The sequence below is a fragment of the Delphinapterus leucas genome, chromosome 2 (genome assembly GCF_059928025.1).
Source record: "Delphinapterus leucas isolate spDelLeu-1000000601 "Yukka" chromosome 2, BTC_Dleu_Yukka2, whole genome shotgun sequence".
NCBI classification, from domain to species: domain Eukaryota; kingdom Metazoa; phylum Chordata; class Mammalia; order Artiodactyla; family Monodontidae; genus Delphinapterus; species Delphinapterus leucas.
The window spans coordinates 154,060,735-154,080,853 of NC_143130.1; the positions used below are offsets into that span (position 1 = coordinate 154,060,735).

The 20,119-nt window shown below is 38.7% G+C and overlaps 4 protein-coding genes across 17 annotated transcripts in view; 2 read left to right on the forward strand and 2 right to left on the reverse strand.

Moving 5' to 3' along the window:
- MLH3 (mutL homolog 3) overlaps positions 1–15,395 on the reverse strand; it is a 27,718-nt gene extending 12,323 nt beyond the window's left edge. For 3 of the 11 annotated variants that reach the window (XR_016392219.1, XM_089907974.1, XM_022576531.3), the window contains exons 1-6: positions 10,586–15,305; positions 8,092–8,190; positions 7,303–7,388; positions 6,565–6,669; positions 5,434–5,506; positions 805–876 (exon numbers count right to left, since the gene is read on the reverse strand). Coding sequence is in view for 6 of the 11 variants with exons in the window: in XM_089907974.1 (XP_089764100.1) it covers positions 805–876; positions 5,434–5,506; positions 6,565–6,669; positions 7,303–7,388; positions 8,092–8,190; positions 10,586–13,868 (3,718 nt within the window). In the remaining 5 variants the exon portion in view is untranslated. The other 8 variants (XR_016392221.1, XR_016392220.1, XR_002644947.3 and 5 more) reach the window with 6 other exon arrangements.
- EIF2B2 (eukaryotic translation initiation factor 2B subunit beta) overlaps positions 1–17,288 on the forward strand; it is a 47,058-nt gene extending 29,770 nt beyond the window's left edge. For 2 of the 3 annotated variants that reach the window (XM_022576536.3, XM_022576535.3), the window contains one exon: positions 4,011–17,288. Coding sequence is in view for 2 of the 3 variants with exons in the window: in XM_022576535.3 (XP_022432243.1) it covers positions 4,011–4,030 (20 nt within the window). In the remaining variant the exon portion in view is untranslated. Of the gene's footprint in view, positions 2,822–4,010 lie in introns of those variants that run through there. The other variant, XM_089907976.1, reaches the window with a different exon arrangement.
- Positions 17,123–20,119, reverse strand: part of ACYP1 (acylphosphatase 1) — a 12,751-nt gene continuing 9,754 nt past the window's right edge. For both annotated transcript variants that reach the window (XM_022576525.2, XM_022576526.2), the window contains exon 3: positions 17,123–17,539. In XM_022576525.2, coding sequence (XP_022432233.1) covers positions 17,324–17,539 — 216 coding nt within the window. In that variant the 3' untranslated portion in view covers positions 17,123–17,323. The remainder of the gene's footprint in view (positions 17,540–20,119) is intronic.
- The window catches only part of ZC2HC1C (zinc finger C2HC-type containing 1C), a 26,186-nt gene continuing 23,456 nt past the window's right edge, over positions 17,390–20,119 (forward strand). Inside the window, exon 1 of the mRNA XM_022576523.2 lies at positions 17,390–20,119. This exon is cut by the window's right edge and continues 12,220 nt beyond it. The gene's annotated coding sequence lies outside the window, so the exon portion shown is untranslated.

Sequence of the window (20,119 nt, forward strand, 5' to 3'; positions counted from 1 at the left end):
GTCTTCATTTTATAAGGAAAAGTGAACATGGAAGTAACATCACTGCCATTCTAGTCCATGAAATACCTCCCTAGGTCCTCAACTAACTCTACAACATTTGGGTTTTTTATTACTTGACCACAGGAGTAAAGATTTTTCTGGTATTTTACACCTTGGGGAACAGACTGCCTCATATGAGAAAAATGGGTAGCAAAGATTAAAAAGCACATATTGACTTTGGAAGAATGCATAACAAATTAGTGATACAGGTTGCCTCTGGGGAGAGAAACTAGGTTGGATGAAGGGCAAGGGTAGAAAAGAGGCCTTATTTTATTCCCTTTTGTACCTTTCAGACTTGAGCCTATTGGATTATACTACCTATTCAAAAACAAATTAAATTTTAAAATAAAAACAATATATTGGGCCTTCTGAGCTGCTTGGTAGTCTCTGCCTGATGAACTGTGAAGGTAAACCAAGATCACATGGGCATGTGGAGGGGCATATCTTTGTGCTGAAAGTTGTAATAAAGTAGCCTAATCTTTAGGGTTGATGATAAGGATACAGCAAATATGCCTTTGACCATGTGTTAAGACCCACATGTTTGAATTAGTAAAGTGAACTACTACCTTCTTTCAATTATAAAAGAAGCCATACCTGCAGGCTTCAGCTTCATTTTTTCTTTACAGTTTTTTTTTTTTTCAGCTTCATTTTTTAAAACGTACAATTCACCTTTTTTCACAACAGTCACAGTTAGAAAAACTCTTTCAGGTACATTAACTCTGCTGGGGAGTCTCGAATCTTTCCTAGTCCTCAGCAGATCCTTACCAATGGTCAGCTGCTCCAGTCGGATGCGCTCATGGGCAGCATGCTGGTCCACCAAGACTAGCAGGTTTCCACCTAGAAGACCAGCAAGCACCACCGGGTTTCAAATTCTCAGGTCAAGATTAAAATAATCATGTTGTGTTGAGGGAGAAAAAGCTTAATTCAAACTATTTAACAACATGAGCATAAGAGAAGCATACAAACTGAGCAATAACAACTGTATCTTTTATTTCCTAAAAAGTTAAAGTTATGGGAAAAACTAAAACAAATGTATTCCTGATGAAAAACTCTTTAGTTCATTAGTATTTCATTTCTAAAACATGGTGAAAGCCCTACATTCTTAATGTTTAAATACTGATTTTGCTTTATTAATTCAAATTTGATACAATGAAGGATCATTAAACCACACATTTTATAATCAGCTGACCTTGATTCGCAAGCTGCCCCAGAACCCATGAAGCATTCTCCTACACTTCAGATCAGAGGTCAGCAATATTTTTCTGTGAAATGCCACACAGTAAATATTTTAGGCTTTTGGGACACATGGTTTCTGTCACAACTACTCAAATATTCATTCTGAACCAAAGCCGCCATAGACGTGTGAATATTGTAGCTGTGTTCCAATAAACTTTTTACAGACACTGAAATATTAATTTCATATAATTTTAATGTGTCGAAAAATATAACTCTTCCTTTGCTCTTTTTTTACTATTTAAAAATGTAGTATACCTGAAACTAATGTAACACGGTAAATTAACTACACGTCAATTAAAAAAAAAAAGTAAAAACCATTCTTATCTCCCTGGCTGTACAAAAACAGGTTATGGCTGGATCCGGCCCCCTGGCCACAGTTTGCCTTGCTTTAGACTCGGGCTTTGCAAACTCTGAACAGCAGACAAATCACCTGGGGATCTTATTAAGATGCAGATTCTGATTCAGTAGGTTAGGGGTGGGACACAAGATTGTGCGAGTCTAACAAACTCCCAGATGATGTTATTTACAGACCTTGATTTTGAGTAGCAAGGCTTTGCACTCTCAGGTGCAAGAGAGAAGCAGAATGTCCTGACCCCAAAGCCAAACCTACAGGGAAATAAATCCCTTTCTCACTGACAGGAGGACTGATTCTCTATTACATTAGTACATCTTTTTAGCTTGTAATTTTATTACTTTTGGCCAAAGGGTTGAGGTTTATTGTTACTGATTATATTGAAATAAAAGTTCTCCTCTTGAATTTGATCAAACTAGATAATGCCTGTTTTTCCTATTTCTACTAAAGATTAAAAAAATTGTTTGTATGACACCATCAAATTCATGGCGTAAGAGCTACTGACTTGAAAAATAAAAAGATTATGATTTTTCTGACAGCATGTTCAACCACAGAACAGGCCCCAAAATGTTGAATTTTAAACTCCTTTGAGGATAGGAGGAGTTGCAGCTGGTTGTGATGAATACTGAACATCCTGTATTGGGCAGAACAATGGAATAAATAATAAATTATGAGGGAGTAACCTCAAACTCAAAACCTGAGCCAGTGTGAATCACCAAGAGTCAGGGACCCTACGAAATCAATCCTGCACCTGACTCTGGAGGAATGATTTATAGTCTACAAAATGTTCATGATATTTTCCATTCATTGAATGGAGCAGAATATATGAAGGTAATTTACTCATGTCAGAGCTGTATTTTTGATATTGCAAAATAACAGAATAGAAGCTTCATCAGGGCAAGGATTTTTGTCTGTTACATTCCTGGCATGTATAATAGCACTAGGCACATAACAGGCACTCAGTAAATATTTACAGAATAAATGAATGAATCCTTATTCTTTAGAGGATCATAACTGAACAACTGTATTTTATTATAGGTGGAAACATGCAATAAAAAATGCCATTATATGGCATTAATTTCACAATAATGTAAAACAATAGTATATCCATTAAAAATATGTGCAAATATTAAAATAAAAGTAACTCAATTATAGGAATAGGTTGCTTTTGGTATTTGTGAGCAACAATAAAAATACTTACATTTTGATTTCGAAAAATTCTTTATATAAAAGTACTCCTTGATGGCAGCTAACCAATACCGTAACAATCCAGAATCTCAAGAGCAATTTAACTGTCTGGGGATTTTGTGGCTACACCCGTCTCAGGTGCCATTAGTAGAGATTTTGGTATTAAACAACAAAGAATTCCAGGTAATCAAAACTTTAGAAAACAATCTATTCACTTTCTAGAAGTAGTAGGACTACTAGAATTTGACCTTCACTAATTCTATATTTATGATAATTACGACAAAACTTTTGGTTACTTTACCTTTGATCTGTGATGACATTTACTAAATAAATTTATACTGTAAACAAGATAAAAAAGAATATTTTGAAGTACAAAGAGAATGAACTGCTTTCAAACTTTAGAAGCTCTCGCCTGCAGGTCTACCCATCGGGAGCCACCTCCTCCAGTGGTGCTCAGGGCTCAGCCACTCAGGCCTTTTCCAGAGCCTGACGGGATCAAGCATTCCTTGTAAATGGTCGAGAGTCTCCCAGTTAAAAAAAAAAGCCTCGCACCCTCACTCTCCTTAGTCCCTCTTCCATGTCACAGAGTTTGGAGTCTCTCCTGTCCTATGTCTTCTCTGAAACAGCTCTCGTCTGAAGTCCCTGACCTCCACTGTCTGGAAACCTAGCAGATAGTTTTGGTCCTCATCTTAACCTCTCGGCAGCACTTAGTACAAAGTCTTGGCTTTGCAACACAACCTTTGCTTGTTTTCTTCCTATTTCTGTTGTTTCATAACCTCTCTTGCTGGTTCACCCTTTTCTACCCAGCTATTAAATGGCGGAATTACTCTAGATTCAGAATCTCTCTTCCCCTCCTCACTCTTCATTCTTCTTCTAGGTGATAAAATTTATACACGTGACTTCAGTGACTGACTTTATGCTGACAGCTCAGATTTAGATCTCCATGTCAGAATGCTTCTCGCATCCTAGACCTGTAATATTCCTGACACATTCTTGAACATTTCAAAGGGATTTCAGACTGAACTTATGATTTTCACCCTTCTTGCCTGCTTCTTCTCCAACCTCGTCGTCCTGCAACATCATCCACTCAGTTACATAGGTCAGAAAACCAGGAGTCATCTTTGATATACCTTCCCCATATCCAATCCATCACCAAGTCCTGCTGACTTTATCTCCTAAATATCTTTCTCTCTAGGTCACCCTGATCCCAGCTAACCATCATTTCTTAGATATCGCAACATCCTCCTAACAGTCTCTCTGCAGTAACTGGGACTCCATCTCGACACGCGCTCCAGGCTCCACACTGCAGCCAGAGCAGTATTTTCAAAATGCAAATGTGATGTGACATGTGCCGCTGCGAAAACAAACAATAAAAAAGAAAACAAAAAGCCTTCAATTGTTTCCAATTGGTGTTGGGAGGAAGACAAAGCTTGTAATTGGTCTTTAAGATCTGGCTGCAACCTACTTGTCTAGCCTGTCTCCTGCTCTCACACAAGGAAGGGCTTGCCCTGCTTCCTATCACTGAAGGAGAGGAAAGCACAAATTGCATATTATTCCCTCTGCCCAGAATACTCCTCCCTCCTTTCCTTACCTAGTTAACTTATACTTCAGATCTCACTTTACCCACAAAACCTTCCCTGACCTCCCTACTAAATCAAATCTCCCGATACAGACTCTTACAGCATCTTGTTTCTCTCCTCCATAACACTAGTTAAAATTTTAATTGTTTGCGTAACTACCTGTTTCTCTTGCATGCATATTTTCTCCCACCATCGCACCCCTAGCACAGCTCCTGGCGTGCAATAGGCACTCAATCAGTATTTGTCGAATGAGTTAATGTTATTATTTACAAATTCTTGTTGTTTTATTAAAGCAGGTCACCAAGAGATTATATGTAACTCTTGATAAATCAGAGTTCATCATATAAACTTTCTATTATTATAAAGGGAACACATTAAAACATTATTAAAAAGTCAAAGACTATAAAATATTTTAAAGAGTAAAAGATGAAATTTCCCCTCTGCCCATTTCCATTCGCACTCCCAAGGTAACCACTCTTAATAGTTTAACATGTGTATACATGTCTATGTATATAAAACTAAATGTACTTTAAAACTGTTGTTTCATAATATCAATTTAGATTGGTTTTTCCTAATCTGTCCAAATCATTGAAACTGTGTCGTATATAAAAAAAATAACCTTAAAAGGAGGTTGTCAGAAGACCAGCTGGGGCTTCCCTGGTGGTGCAGTGGTTAAGAATCTGCCTGCCAATGCAAGGAACACAGGTTCGAGCCCTGGCCTGGGAAGATCCCACATGCCGTGGAGCAACTAAGCCCGTGCACCACAACTACTGAGCCTGTGCTCAAGAGACCGCAAGCCACAACTACTGAAGCCCGCGTGCCTAGAGCCCGTGCTCCACTACAAGAGAAGCCACCGCAATGAGAAGCCCACGCACCACAACGAAGAGTAGCCCCTGCTCACCACAACTAGAGAAAGCCTGCGCATAGCAACGAAGACCCAACGCAGCCAAAAATAAAAAAAAAAAAACAAATAAATAAATATATTTAAAAAAAAAAAAAGAAGACCAGCTGGTTACTGAGGCTAAACCTCATTCTTACCTGCCTCACCATTCTCTTCAGTCTTAGTGCTCATTACACAGGCAATAAACTTGTTATCCACTTGCTGGAGAACCTGCCATACATTCAAATAAGTGGTACAATACTAAATAAAGATTAACAAAGGCTTATCTGCATAGAGAGAGACAAAACTGTACTTAAAGTTGTTTGCATTATAACATTCATATCTAAGACTTGAGGCCAGGTGCTGATGAACCTGAGGGAGTCATTAGGAAGGAAAAAAGAATAGGCAAGTAGAGTGATCAGAAGACAAAAGGAGAGACTACAAGGAAACAGACTGAGGCATCTAAGAGGATTAATGCTAATAAAACTTTCAAGTAGATTTGAAATGTTCCCAACAGAATGACTCTTATTAACAGGTGATATGACTAGAGATTTATTAATACAACCAGAGATTGCTAACAAATAGGTCTGAAAAAAATTTGGAAAATGTATGCAAAAGCAAGGAAACCCATCTTGTAGGAGCTAGTCCATTAAAGCAGTAAGTTAAAAGCCACCGGTGGCTTCAGACCTTGGTGGCTCTGCTCTGCCTAGATCGGTCTAACCTCCTAATTTGTTTCCATACTGAAAATAAGGAGATGAAGACAGCCTGAGTGGCGTAGAGAGAGGGCAAACTAGAAAAGCAGATGAGAGAAGGGGTCCCCTCTGTTAATGGAACTCCTCAATCTGGGGTCTCCTAAGCCATATCATTTGTAGCCTCATACAATAGAGGGTCATTTAAAAAGGGGCATTGCTGCACAGTTAAGGACAATTTCTCTACATTACTTGGTTGATTTACAAATACAAATTGTTGTCAATATAGAAAGTCAATATATAATCCTTGAAACTGTGAGCCTGAATCCATAATTCATCCCTCCAAACCTGCTCACACTACAAAGGACACTTTTATCTGTGTAATTATAATTAATCCTTCGCTTTTTCTTCTGATGATAAAAGTTTCAGTAAGATTAAAAAGAACACATGTGCCTTGACCAGGATGGTCTATATCATCAAATAAATCCAATTTCACACGAGTTAGTCTAGCTTAAGTCTTATATATATATATATATATATATATATATATATATATATATATACACATATTTTAATGAGATTTTACAGTCAATCTTTTACCTGCATGGAGTGAATCATTTCTTTGGTGAAACGATAAGGATACAAGATGTTGTGAATTTTAACTGCTAGGCTCTCAGCCTGGCCGCTGCTAACGTCAACAGCAACCTAGAAAGACCCAGATCAAACGTCATTTACACTGTAATCTTTTATGTCTGCAGAACTGTTTTACCCAAGATCTCAAGGTGCTTTACAAACATTCATTTTCACAGAACCTATTAGAGGTGGGTTGAATTCAGGAAACTTATAAAAATTCAAAAGGCTTTATGAATTATTACTCTTAAATAATAATTTTTGCTTATACAGAAAATTACTGACAAACACCAATACTTTCAGAATAACAGTTTGCCTGCGCTTCATGAGCAAGTCCTTAAAGACATCTTAACCGATGAATCTCCTCTAGCAGAAGATTCACTGCTTTACCTAATGATAACAGTTTTTATTACCACCACCCTAAATACTTTGCCAAAGCTGCAAGTCAGGGTTTCTGAGAGTGGTAAACACACTCACTATTCACAAAGTGGTTACACATGTATAATCCAAAATGTCCGAGCTTCCAAACGGCTATGAATTCTGATTCCTCCTCTCTACAGTAAATATTAATTTCCAAATAAATTATTTGGAAACATGCTCACTTGCCATTCATAATTACAAATGAATATAGTCATTCGTGTCCATACCCAATTTAAACGAAATTCAAATTTTTAAATAACAAGCAAAGAAAAACTGCTGCAGACCTACCTCTGGATAACGGGCAAATACTGGGTTGTCCCATTCTGAGAACAAAGACTGAAGCGATTCGGGACCAACAGCGCCGTCCCCAGTAGCTACAGCAAAAGGGGACAAGTAAAGTTGGCATCAAGAGCCTCAGGGAAGTGGGTGAATGGTGAATGGTGTCTCATGCTTGGTGTGGTGCAGCCTCAAGACCAAAGATCAGACACATTGTTCCCACATACTGCAAATGTGCAGCGTTTGCTGTATCTCTAAATTGTTTTGATCTGTTACTTTTTAAACTAAACTTGATGACTGTATCTTCTGGCACTATAGCTTTTTCTCCAAACTATTTGCACCAGATATTTCAGAATACAAGTCCAGAAGAAAAACCAGTTCAAATTAGTAGCCTCACTTCTTTAGGTAAAAATATACCTTATCTATTTTTAGAAATGAAGAAAAGAAAAATGATAAATGTCTGTAGCTTTTTTTTGCAGGTAAGAATTTTGCTTATATAAAACTAATGCAATATGGACTCAGCTCCAATCTTTACAAATAAGAAACATTTTCTCAATCACAAGGCACCACAGACTGCATGATCACACAGTATTGACCTCGTCTGGAAAAGTAATTTCTGATCTAAATGCATGCACTGAATTACTTAGTTCTGCTGTTAAACAGGACTGTGGGGAATTCCTGGTTCCAGGAAGGCACAGCTGGCACTGATCAAGCTCAATAACACAACCCTGCTTTGTTTTCTTTAAGCTAGGTGGCACAGTATGTACTAGGTGTTCTGGCAATCTCTGTTAATGCCCCTACCTCTGTTATTCTGTCTCATCACAGTCCTCTCTTCCCGGGCTCTAGGAAGGAAAGGAAGAACAAGGTCGCTTCTAAAAGGATGACACCTGTACTGAGATCCTAAATATAAAAAAGAAAAACCTAGACATTTGAACTCAAAAAATAAAGTATTAAAAAATTAAGTTACATAAAATCTCTTTCTGCACAAACTGAATTAAGACATAAACAACAGATTGAGTCAGAAGTTCTTTAATGAAATTATTCTGCTAACTTAGGAATCTGCATTAATGCTTAGTCCTATTAGCCATCTATATCAGACAGAATGAGGAAGAATAGATCCCCAATTTTCATGCCTCTTATTCCCAATATATGTGTCTCTCTATATGTGTGTGTGCCCAGTATGTGTCTAACATTTATCTCATCATATTATAATTGTTTAGATGGCTGTCCTCCCTAATAGACTGTGGACTCTTGAAAGCAAAGCCAGTTAATCTGCAATGTGGCAGCTCCAAACACAGTGTGAATGACCAGCAAATGAGTGGATAAGTGAATAGATGAATGAATGAAAGGTTCACGACTTAAATTCCAAAGTCCAGTAAGATCTGGCCCAAATTCTACCCTCCTCTCTGAAGGATGATAAGATTTGAGTTTTAGGAACAATGCTGAATTTGACAGTTTTGAACAGGGGCAAAACGTGATGAAACTATTATTTCAAAAAGATAAACGTGTTGGACAAAAACTGGAGAGAGATAAATTCAGAATGATAAAAGTAAAGTGTGAAGTGAAATAAGGTTGTGTCACTATTAACAGAAAGGACAGCGTTAAAGACATTTTAAGGAAAAAAACTACCAGGGCTTGGAGACTTGACCCTAGTCCTTAAAATTACCTTTATAGAGCCTCTCTTCTGTCCAGTTAAATTTACCTCTTAACAGTTCATCTCATGTGATGTTTTTTGGGTGGTTCAACAAGTCCCACTGTTCCGCTACGCACCAGCCGTTTCCAGCCGTTTCCTCCCTGTGAGTGGAGGGTGCTCGGAAGCCATCTTTTCTTCGAACTGGTTTCTAGACCCCACCTACTTAATTTTTCATTATGAATCTCTGACTTAACGTGACTCTCAAAAGTCCACCACAAGGCCTGCTAACGCGGGTGTTGAGCAGGTTGCAGTGTTTTGCGCGTCTAGATTGTGTAACAGGGGCAGATGTTTCGGGTGGGCATGGCAGCCAAGATTGCCCCCCTCTGTTTTAGCAACAGCCACCTCAGCTTAATGTGATCCAGTTATTTTTTGTCACCATATCAGAAGCAGTTGCATTTCAGGAAGATGAGGTGCCAGTGCCTTAGATTTACCTCTGATAAGCATTCACTATAAATCAGGACACAAAACTACATACGTTGAAAAACACGTGTGTCTTTACGAGCCGCCTGCTAGTCTCAGGAGCAGTACTGAAGAAAAGGGTTTTCTTCCATTTAATATTTTGAAAGTTACTACAGTGATTCTTTTTTTTACAAGGAGAAAAACTGGAAACCATTGAAAAATAAAAGCCTTATTTAACCTTAAATAAATCAGAGCCTCCTGTTAGAGATACTTATCCTAGGGAGAAATTATAAGTTAATTTGCAATTACCTTCATACTATTTACATTCTTTTGCAACATTCAAGACTTTTAATACAGATGAACATTTAGTGTTTATCATCCTGATGCAAAACCAAGATTATTGCCAGATGGAAATCAGTTTTACCATCTCCCAACATCTGGCTCTCAACACGCTGCCAAAACAATGTCACTTTTAATGCTGACTGAGACCTGGGAACTCAGAGTCCTAGCCTAGGCCCCAATGTGGCCTTGTGGTCTGATCTAAAAGCCACATTATTGTCTTTTTGAATAACAGCCACTCATACAGATCAAGATTATTAGCATATGTATTATAATAAAGTACATTTGAAAAGTATGATTATAAAAATACATACTTAAACTATATTCCCCAAAATTTATGGTCCAGTTTTTTTCTTTAAAAAAAAAAAAAGTTTATAAATATACTACTGTACTGAGCCCTAGATTGTCCTGGGAAACCTAGGATGATTACAGGATCATTCTGGCCCTTTACCTGGGAGCTGCAGAGAGCAACTTCCAGAAAAATACCACACTGGCATTGCAGGTGCCTTTAAAGACCAATTTCTTAGAGAGTCGTGTGTTTGGGAGAGAGGGGAAAGTGGGGTAGGGAAACACTGTAGATCTTCTCAACTATCAATAGCACCATTTTCACTAAAAACTGTCTCACCCTCTTGCACATACCTACACCCATAGACACATATACATACACTTCCATTCTGTATCATTCTTCCACTGTATTTTTATGTTTAAATAATAATAGACCTGGAGAATTTTCACATACATTTTATAATTAAGCTTCAAAATATTCTATCTGCTGAGATAATCTCTTTGAACATGATTATCTTACTCCTTAGCCATTATTCCCACCTTCCAAAGCATTCATGCCAGTGAACACCATATACTTACCATTCTCAAGTAGAACATCCACAGCCATAGTTGTCAGGTCTTTAGTACAAGCAGCCCGAACGTCCTCAGTAGGAGCAGTGAATGTGCTAAGTCCTGTTAGCTTGTTGATGTAAACCATTCTTCCCAGGGCTACATCAAAATGCTGCTGCCAATCCAAAGAACATGTGTTGGACTCTTCATTTTCAGAACAAGTTCTTGCTATAGATTCCTCACTCTGACAACAAGTTCCCTTTTGGCCAGCTGTGGAATCTTCTCCGTGACTCACTAACATTCGACTCGGAGAGTCAGGACTTCCAATCTGTTGTTCTGAAGCTATAAGAACATCTGAATCCTTACCGATAACGGTAGAATGATCATAGGGCAGTACTAAAGGAGTTTCTGACATCACAGAGTTCTCTGTTGTATTGTTAGAATATGTTTCACTGTCTTTATTGAAGGGATTACCCTGTGTGACAGAGTCCGACATTGGGATGTTGCCACTTTCTGGTTTTTTATGCTCATTTTTAAATAACTTACAAGAATCTAGGGTTAACCCACTGGACAAGTCACTGTCTTTCCTACTGGAATCTGATTGTGAAAGTTCATCAGAATGACTCGTCATCTCCATTGTTTGAGTCTCTCTTTTGGAGCCTTTCAATCTGGATAATTTAGAGGCTAGTGATTCAGGTGACTTCTCAACATCCAAAGGCTTTCTGTTAAAATGAGATAACTCCTGTAGAGGTATAGGGCTTTCTCTTAAGCAAGGCATCTGTTCTTCCAAACAACTGTCTTCCTTGGAGAATGGTAACTTTTCTGAATAAAACATGTGACTTACTGGTTGACAACTACTATTTGAATCATCATGTTTCATAGTAGTGATTTTACAAATACCAGAGTTGTCTAAGTGGTTTTTGTCTTTCCACAGAATGTCAGGTTCAACCTGAGGATTGAGATTGGTAGTGATTTCTAAAGTGATATTTTCCTCCACTTCTGTATTCAGAGGATTTTTAACCTTCCCATATTGCCTCTTAAACTTCTCTAAAGATCCTAGTTGTGAACTTAAGCTTAGCTTCTTATGAGCTATGGGTTTGGCAGAACAAATCAACTTACCTGTTTTCTTACTACCATCTGAACCATGTCTACCCTGAGTGAAAGAGGATGTGTCAGGTAGTAAGCAACCTGTGTACGATTTTTTACTACTTTCCTGAAAAATAGCAAAATTTTTATAAGTTGCTATAGGTTTGTTCTCTAGCCCATAACTTATATTTGTTCTGCACAATCTTTTGTTGGGCAGTTGAGCAAATTCTTTACTTAAAGTGGTGGTTAAATCTTTGGTGTTTGGAGTCTCAAATGAATGGCATGTTCTATTTCCAAATGTTTCTTTGGCACTCACAAGACCAGGTTGAACATAATTTTTAAATAAATGTTCTGTTTCAGTTGATTTAGTTTGCTCATTTTGTACCACATGAGTTATGAAACCAGTGGAACATAATTTAACTTGCCCATAACTAAAAACATTTATTCTTCCACAATTACTAGGTTCTTCTTTTCTTTTCTCTTCTCTCTGAGCACCATGTGCTCCCGATAATGTTGTCTCAACAGGCAGAGGTTGGCATCCCATTTCAGTAGCATCTTTAAATCTCTCTGGTTGATTTTGAATTCTATTATTTTTCAGGATGTTGGCAGCCATGCCATTAGCAGTAGTACTTACTTTCTGTATTTCTAGACCTTCTCCACTCCCCTCAAAGTGATAAAGTGTCTGAAAAGGGATTGCAGACATTTCTGAACTGGCTCCACATGGATTTTCTGAAGAGTTAAGTTCCAAGCAAGATTTTTTATGTTTCTCATTTGCTCCTGATTCTGATGCTTCAGCTGTCTCTTGTTCTAAGATCCTTGACTCTGAGCAAGCGCTATCTTCGTTTTGTAAAGATGACTCCATTTTACTATAGGTTGGCCCATCGGATTTGTAAGTGTACAAAAATGAATCATTTGTCTTTTTTCTGATAGCTTCCGAATCCCTAGAATTCTGTGTGCTTATGTTTTCTACAGGAGCTTTTCTTTTCACAGCTTTTGATTGCAAATTAAACATTTCACAGGAATCCAAAATATTATTACATGCTTCTTGGAAATTGACCTGGTCACACTTCTCATCAGAGGACACTTGCTTCTGAAGAGTGGCACTAAATAAACTAAACTCATTTTCTTCACTAAATTCCTTAAGGTCTTCACTTGATAATTCCACAAATAATTTTTCTTTCTTTAAAAACATTTTTACTCCTTCCTGAATACAAACCAAAACAGTATCCCAGTTCTGAAACTCAATCAGAGTTTTTGCTGGCTCCAGGCACACGTCATACTCACAGAAGTGGCACTGCATGTTGATTACATATATACCATGGAGTTCTGGGTTAGACCGATGCCGAGGACTTGAATTCGTTTGCCTACTGGCAGAGCCGTTCTTTGGCTTGCATATAATGCTTTCTTTCCTTAATAAAAAGTCAATGAGTTTATGCAACTTTGTCCTTAAAACTAGCCTCTTGTTCACAAACAAAAACTGCATATTCTTATTATAATGTGCTTCAGAGCTGATATAGCCACTAAGCTCAAACTCCTTATATTTAAAATCTATTTCTCTTAACTTTTGGGACTTACCCAGTCCATAAATTTGACAAAATCGGGAACATATGTCTTTGGTTCTAGGGAGCTGAAGAACCATGGAACCAGAAACATCATTTCTCAAAGAGAAAGAAATGGAAGGGTGCATGAGTGAGAGAGCTTCTATCCTCTGCCTAACCTTCTCAAACTCCAGTCTAGGATCCATGCATTTCCTCCTTACAGGTAACTGATAAAATAGGTTATATACGGTGACTGTTGTCCCAGCACTTGGTCGAGTCAAGTCAGCTTCACAAGCTTTCAGGACTTTTCCATTCTGAAACAGCTTCACAAAAGTTTTCATTGACTTGTTTTTCTTGGATGAAATTTCCACAGCACTGGCCATGTCAGCTATACTGGCCAAGGCCTCCCCTCGGAAACCATAAAACCTTGGGTTCTCCAAGTCCTGTACAGAGTCGCATTTACTAGTGAAATAACGATTTCCCACCTTGTCTATATCATCACTCCCCATCCCAAATCCATTGTCTATCACCTGAACTTGGAAGGTTTCCATGTTTACCCTGACAGCCACACATTTTGCTTCAGCATCAATACTATTGAGGGCAAGCTCCTCAACACACCGGCCTAAGGAGCATATAGCCAAACCAGAACGCAACCTGGCTTGTACTTCAACTGACAAGCACTTGATCATGGCAGGTAGAAAGCTGGTGAGAAAGCCAGGCACTGGTTCCCTTTTCTGACTGGAAATAATTGCCTATGGGAGGAAAAACAAAACAAAACACACACACACACATTTAAAGCTTCGGAGTTACACGGCATCAACCATTTCTCTCAAGCTTTATAAAGAAATATTTGAGGTAAATGAAATCTCTTACTAAACCACATTGTAAAACAAAACAAAACAAATTATAGCTCTGATCTCTAGGCAGATCACACGGCTCTTGTTTGGTGCAGTGATTTTAACATCCAAAACAGCATTCATAATTTCATAATTTTTACTGCTCCTCTCTAAATCCCATATGCCCTAAAGTGAAATCATAATCACACTTGAAGTTGACCTGCAAAAACATGTTCAAAATGCTAATCACTTCACCAAAAACAGATGCCTAAATTACGCTAAGAAACATTAGCTAGAAATTATTCGTGAAAAAAAGTCCAAGCTAGTTTCATAACATTTATACATTACACAATAACCATGACTTTTAGAAAAAACTTATAATGAAGTGTTAAGACACTGTAATAACTAGGGTGAAGGAACAAGAGGAAATAAAATCAAATTATGTCAAGAAGAGATTAAGATTAATAATAATTATTATTATTGGCCAAATGTAGTTATCTCAGAGGAAACAGACTAAGAATGGGAAAGGATAGGACAGGAAAATTCCTTGTCATTGTAAGCCGTTCTGTATTTGATTTTTAAATCTTGTTCATGTATTACTTTGATAAGTTTTCAGAAGGCCCTTACTATTATTTTGTATTTTGGTCTTTACAGATGGCTTCAAACTACCTTGGCAATAATCATGATGGCAAGGGGCTGTTTAAACTTGATTTTAAGTTTTCTGACAGGTAAAAAAAATAAGATTATAGTGCAATTAAAGGTCCCCTCCCTTCACAGCTGAGAGCAGCATGGGGGGGACCTCTCGCAAGTGGTAGGGCTAGTTTTTCAGACCCGGTAAAATCAGAGCGATAATTGCAGATCTGACGATTTCTAACATCATGAACTTTGCAGCTGGCAAAAAATGAGAGGTAAACGTTCAATAAGTATTCCGACTGCTACCCAACTCAACGATTTCCTGATTATATCCCAGTCCTTTCAGGGCTCCTGGGACAAACGGGACGACTCCATCCGGGTTCCGAGCTAATAAGAAAGCTTCGGGGAGCAGGGCGGAGGCCGCCTACCCCGCCAGACCCAAGCTCCACCCCATCCCCTCCCCCAGCTGGCAACCAGAAACCCCAGCCGGCAACCAGAAACCCCAGCCTGCCCAGGTTTGGGCGCCCCGCTGAAGGCAGGCCAGGGGGCCTCCCGGAGCCCCTGCGCAGCTGGCCCGTAAAGTTGGCCCGCAGCGGTCGCCAGGGCCCTTCTAGTGGTAGAAGAGCTCCCGGAATCATCCTCTCGTCGTGTGCTTTTCCCCAAGTCACCTCGTATCGCGCCTCAACAACTCCCTGACACCAACCGCCTCGGACGCCGGACGCGCGCACGTTGGCTCGCAAGGCTCGTGCACGCGAGGCTCACGCACGCGCGATCCCGCGAGCATGCGCTTCTCAGCTGCCCCGCCGAGAACACCCTCTAGTCCGTGACACCCCAATGCGCATGCGCACCAGGTGTTCCCGGCTTCGGTACTCATGTGTCCCAAGGTCTCTTCTCCCTAGTACCCCGAATTCTCAATCCTTTTCCCGTTTTAGCATGGCGTGAAAAGCTGTTTCTAGCAATTTTTACTTGTTTTTTCTTCTTTCCCCTTCTCTCATCTCTCCTTTGCACGTACGACCATTTAATTCAATATATATTTTATTTGCTTATCGTCTATCTTCTCTCACTAGAATGTAAGCTATATGAAGGTATGGATTTTGTCTATTTTTATTTGCTGCTGTATCCCCATGGCAAGAACAGTGCCTGGCTTATGTTAGGTACTCAGTTAATTACTAAATCCAAAGCCTTCCATCTAGAGATCTATAGTATTATTTCAGAGCTGGAAAAGACCAAGAAACTGTATAGCTCTATTCTTAATTTACAGATGAGGACAACAAGACTCCCTTCATTGACTTTTTTGGTATCTTCCCAATACCACCGCAGCTTTCTTTTCTAATGAATGAGAGTGGAACTCTAAGGGCATTGTGAGAATAGGTGTTATGGGACTCGTTAACCAACCTACAGTTTTTGCTTTGTCCTGTTTTCATTGAAACCTTGTATTTTAAAAAACTGGAATTTATGATAAACTTGTCAAACTCAATAAGCATTTGATATATACTTTTTTTTTTTTTTTTTTTGCTGTACGCGGGCCTCTCACTGCTGTGGCCTCTCCCCTTGCGGAGCACAGGCTCAGCAGCCATGGCTCACGGGCCCAGCCGCCCCGCGGCACATGGGATCCTCCTGGACCGGGGCACGAACCCGTGTCCCCTGCATCGGCAGGCGGACTCTCAATCACTGCGCCACCAGGGAAGCCCTGATATGTACTTTTTTTAATGGCTGACTAAACCAAATCAGGAGATATCTAAGTCTGATGAAGCAAAATGCTTATCGCTTGTATTAGTTTGCTAAGGCTGCCATATCAAAGTACCAAACTGGGTGGCTTAAACAACAGAAATTTATTTTGTCACAGTTCTGGAGGCTAGAAATCTGAGATCAAAGTGTTGAAATGATGATCTCTTCTAGGGCCACTTTCCTTGGCTGGTAAAATTGCTGTCTTCTCCCTCTGTCTTCACATGTTCTTTCCTCTGTGCACACAGGGCTGTGTCCAAATTTCCTCTTCTTATAAGAACACTGGGGCATATTGGATTAGGGCCCACCCTAATGACCTCATTTAACCTTAATTACCTCTATAAAAGGCCGGTCTCCAAGTGTAGTCCCATACTGAGGTATCCAGAGTTAGGACTCAACATATGAATTTGGGGGGGGGGATAATTTAGCCCATAATATCAATTTATGTGAATTCCTTACGCAGAGGACAGGGATGACAGCAGAAACTCCAGAAAATGAAAAACAATTGGTCCAAAATATCATTTGAACAGCTAACAAACTGAACTTGTGGTATTTGTTCTTATTAGGTACAATTTCCTGAAGAAAAGTTCATGGAAACTATTAAAAAGAAATGATTAAAAGTAACTGCTTTTTCTTTCAGACTTCTTTAAATTACCTCAAAATTCTCTTCCCAAAGATGTTTATTAAGTAGATACCTCTTATTTTGCCCAAAATGAAGTTTACCAAAAAGAAAATAAGTATCCCACACAGAAGGTTCTGTGTTTTTATTGGTTAGAATTGTGTACAGTTGTAATCCTTCCATCATACACATAATATACAGTAACTATCAAATATCTGATACTAAAATAACTTACTTACAAATTCTAATATTGAACACAGAATAATTCTATCCCTATTAAAAATAAAAAAACAAAACCACTGAGTATCTTGGAAAATTTAAATTCAGACCGTTATTTCACAATTTGGAAATCTGAGTAATCCAACTTTAAGATGACTTTCTCATTGTTGAAGCTTGCTCTATCAATGTGCGATTTGGGACTTCCTCTTGTCTCAAGCCATTCCTGCATATGACGTACTTTGGAGGTGGGACCTTGCAATTGTCCTTGCACTGTGCCCTGGTCAGTGTTCTGGACCCAGCCTACTAATCCGAGCTTTTTACCCTCAGCCTAAGGGAAAGAAAAAGACAAGAGAGAGAAATCCAGTGAGATTGAACAAAACAAAATTAGACTACAATCTCTTGCCAGAATCTTGGCCTAGAATCAAGCCACTGAAACTAATTTGATATTGTCCAGAACAGTCAAAACAGAACTACAGCAAGGAGAACCTCACTGCTGATCTTAACATGCAGTGTTGACCACTTGACTCCATTTCCTTCTTCCACCCTATAAAACCAGGCACCAGAATTTCTCACTATGTCGTCAATTTGGTTAAGTACTAAAGATTTAAGACCAAATCAGATGTTTTCAAAATGATTCCCTAAGGATGACTGTTGTTAGGATACTGGAGTATATCTTGTTCATTTTCCGTCTCCTAATCAAGAATCTACTGGGTATATTAAATAGAAAAAGCATGAAGCTATTTGATCCTTCTTTTTTTCTTTAACCAAGACCACACCTAAACAAATCCAGATGATTAAGCGTCCAATATCTCTTTAAAGATCATTAGAGAGTATTTTACAATTTCCTGGGCAAGGCAATCCACTGTTCTCACGGTAAAGAAACTGTCTAACCCAAGGTCTTTATGGTGCATCCAAAGCCCACTTTCTCTCATCCTCCTAGAGAAGGAAAAAGCAGCTGGTGATCAGCCTCTAAACACCAAAGTCTCATGAGACTACATTAACTATTGTTTTCGCTTGACTTTCTTCCGTCTAAATAATCACAATGTCTTTAATGTTGCATAAGCTTATGAAAATCATCTAATCACTGTAGTTGCTCTTTTCTTAGACTTTCCAATGCTGTTTCCTTTAAATCATTAACTGTGGAATGACTGAAAATTGGGGAAAGGTAGCAATGTTTTAGAGGCAACTTTATTTTTGTAAAATTTCCAATTAAGGATATTATAAAAGTTATTGATTGTTACATTCTATCTAAATAGAAGGGGTCAGATTACAAAAGAAAACGGGAGTTAACTTGATTGCATGTCCAAGTGCCAGACTAGTGACCTAGGAAATATGGGAAATTGCTGGAGTTGGCCAAAGGAAATGTTATGCATAGCAAAACTATGTTTGATGAGGAACTGAAGTATTCATCAAATCAGTTACGTTCAAAGCAAAGACATGTTTGCATAATGAACAAGAGACTTTGGTCAAATAAATAACAGTTTAAAGGATACAGAGGAAATTAAGGAATGAAGAAAAATAAGAGATACCTACAGCATGACTGAGTGTTGTAGACTGTGGCATTAAAAAAGAATGCAGAGAATGGATTTGAATAAGACTCCACATCCAGCTGACTTTGTGTAAGAACTGCACTCTTCTACTTCTTTTAACCTAGGGGAATGGGCTATCCCTAGTTCTTAGTTACCTTATGTGGTAATTAGCTATAGGAATGATTGTGTTGAGTTTTGAGCAGGAGGTTATAACAGTACTGCTCAAAACTAATTTATTTAAATTTTAAATTGCAATACGATTTATCTGAACTCTGAGAGTGAACAAAACACTCCCAACTTTGACTGGTGTTGAGAATGGGGATTTCCTATGGGTTTTATTTGTGCACTCGATTCTGTTCTTATTATATATATATATATATATATATATATATATATACACACATATATATGTATATTTATTTATTTGGTTGCACAAGGTCTTAGTTGCGGCAGGTGGGCTCCTTAGTTGTAGCTCACCAGCTCCTTAGTTGTGACATGCGAACTCTTAGTTGTAGCATTAATGTGGGATCTAGTTTCCTGACCAGGGATCGAACCCAGGCCCCTTGTATTGGGAGCACGGAGTCTTATCCACCGTGCCATCAGGGAAGTCCCTGTTTTTATTTTTAAATGATAACATAATGTTGCTGAGTCATGTTCAGTTTTGAATATATATCTAAACAAGTAAGCAGTGTTTTCTCCTACGAAAATTCCAAAAAGCTAATTCTCCCTCATAATAATATTTCTGCTTGGATGGTCGTCTGGAAACATTTTTTTTTTTTTTTTTTTTGGCGGTACGCGGGCCTCTCACTGTTGTGGCCTCTCCCATTGCGGAGCACAGGCCCTGGATGCGCAGGCCCAGTGGCCATGGCTCACGAGCCCAGCCGCTCTGCGGCATGTGGGATCTTCGCGGACCGGGGCACGAACCTGTGTCCCCTGCATTGGCAGGCGGACTCTCAACCACTGCGCCACCAGGGAAGCCCCTGGAAACATTTTAACGAATATAATCACCAACTCTAGTCTCAATCTAAAAAGAAAGTACCCTCAAACCAATAACCTAGACTTCCACCTTAGGAAACTAGAAAGAGAAGAGCAAACTGAATCCAAAACAAGCACAAAAAAGGAAATAATAAGGATTAGAGCAGGAGTTAATAGATACAGAAAAAAGAAAAAAAGAAAGGAAGGCAGGAAAGCAGGAAGAAAGAAAAAATAAATGAAACCAAAAGTTGATTCTTTAAAAAGACCAACAAAGTTGTCAAACCTTAAGCTAGCCTGATCAATTAAAAAAAAAAGAGAGAGAAGGCTCAAAGTACTAAAATCAGAAATGAAAGAGGGGACATTACCACCAACCTTACAAAAAAAAATAAAAGGATAATAAGGGA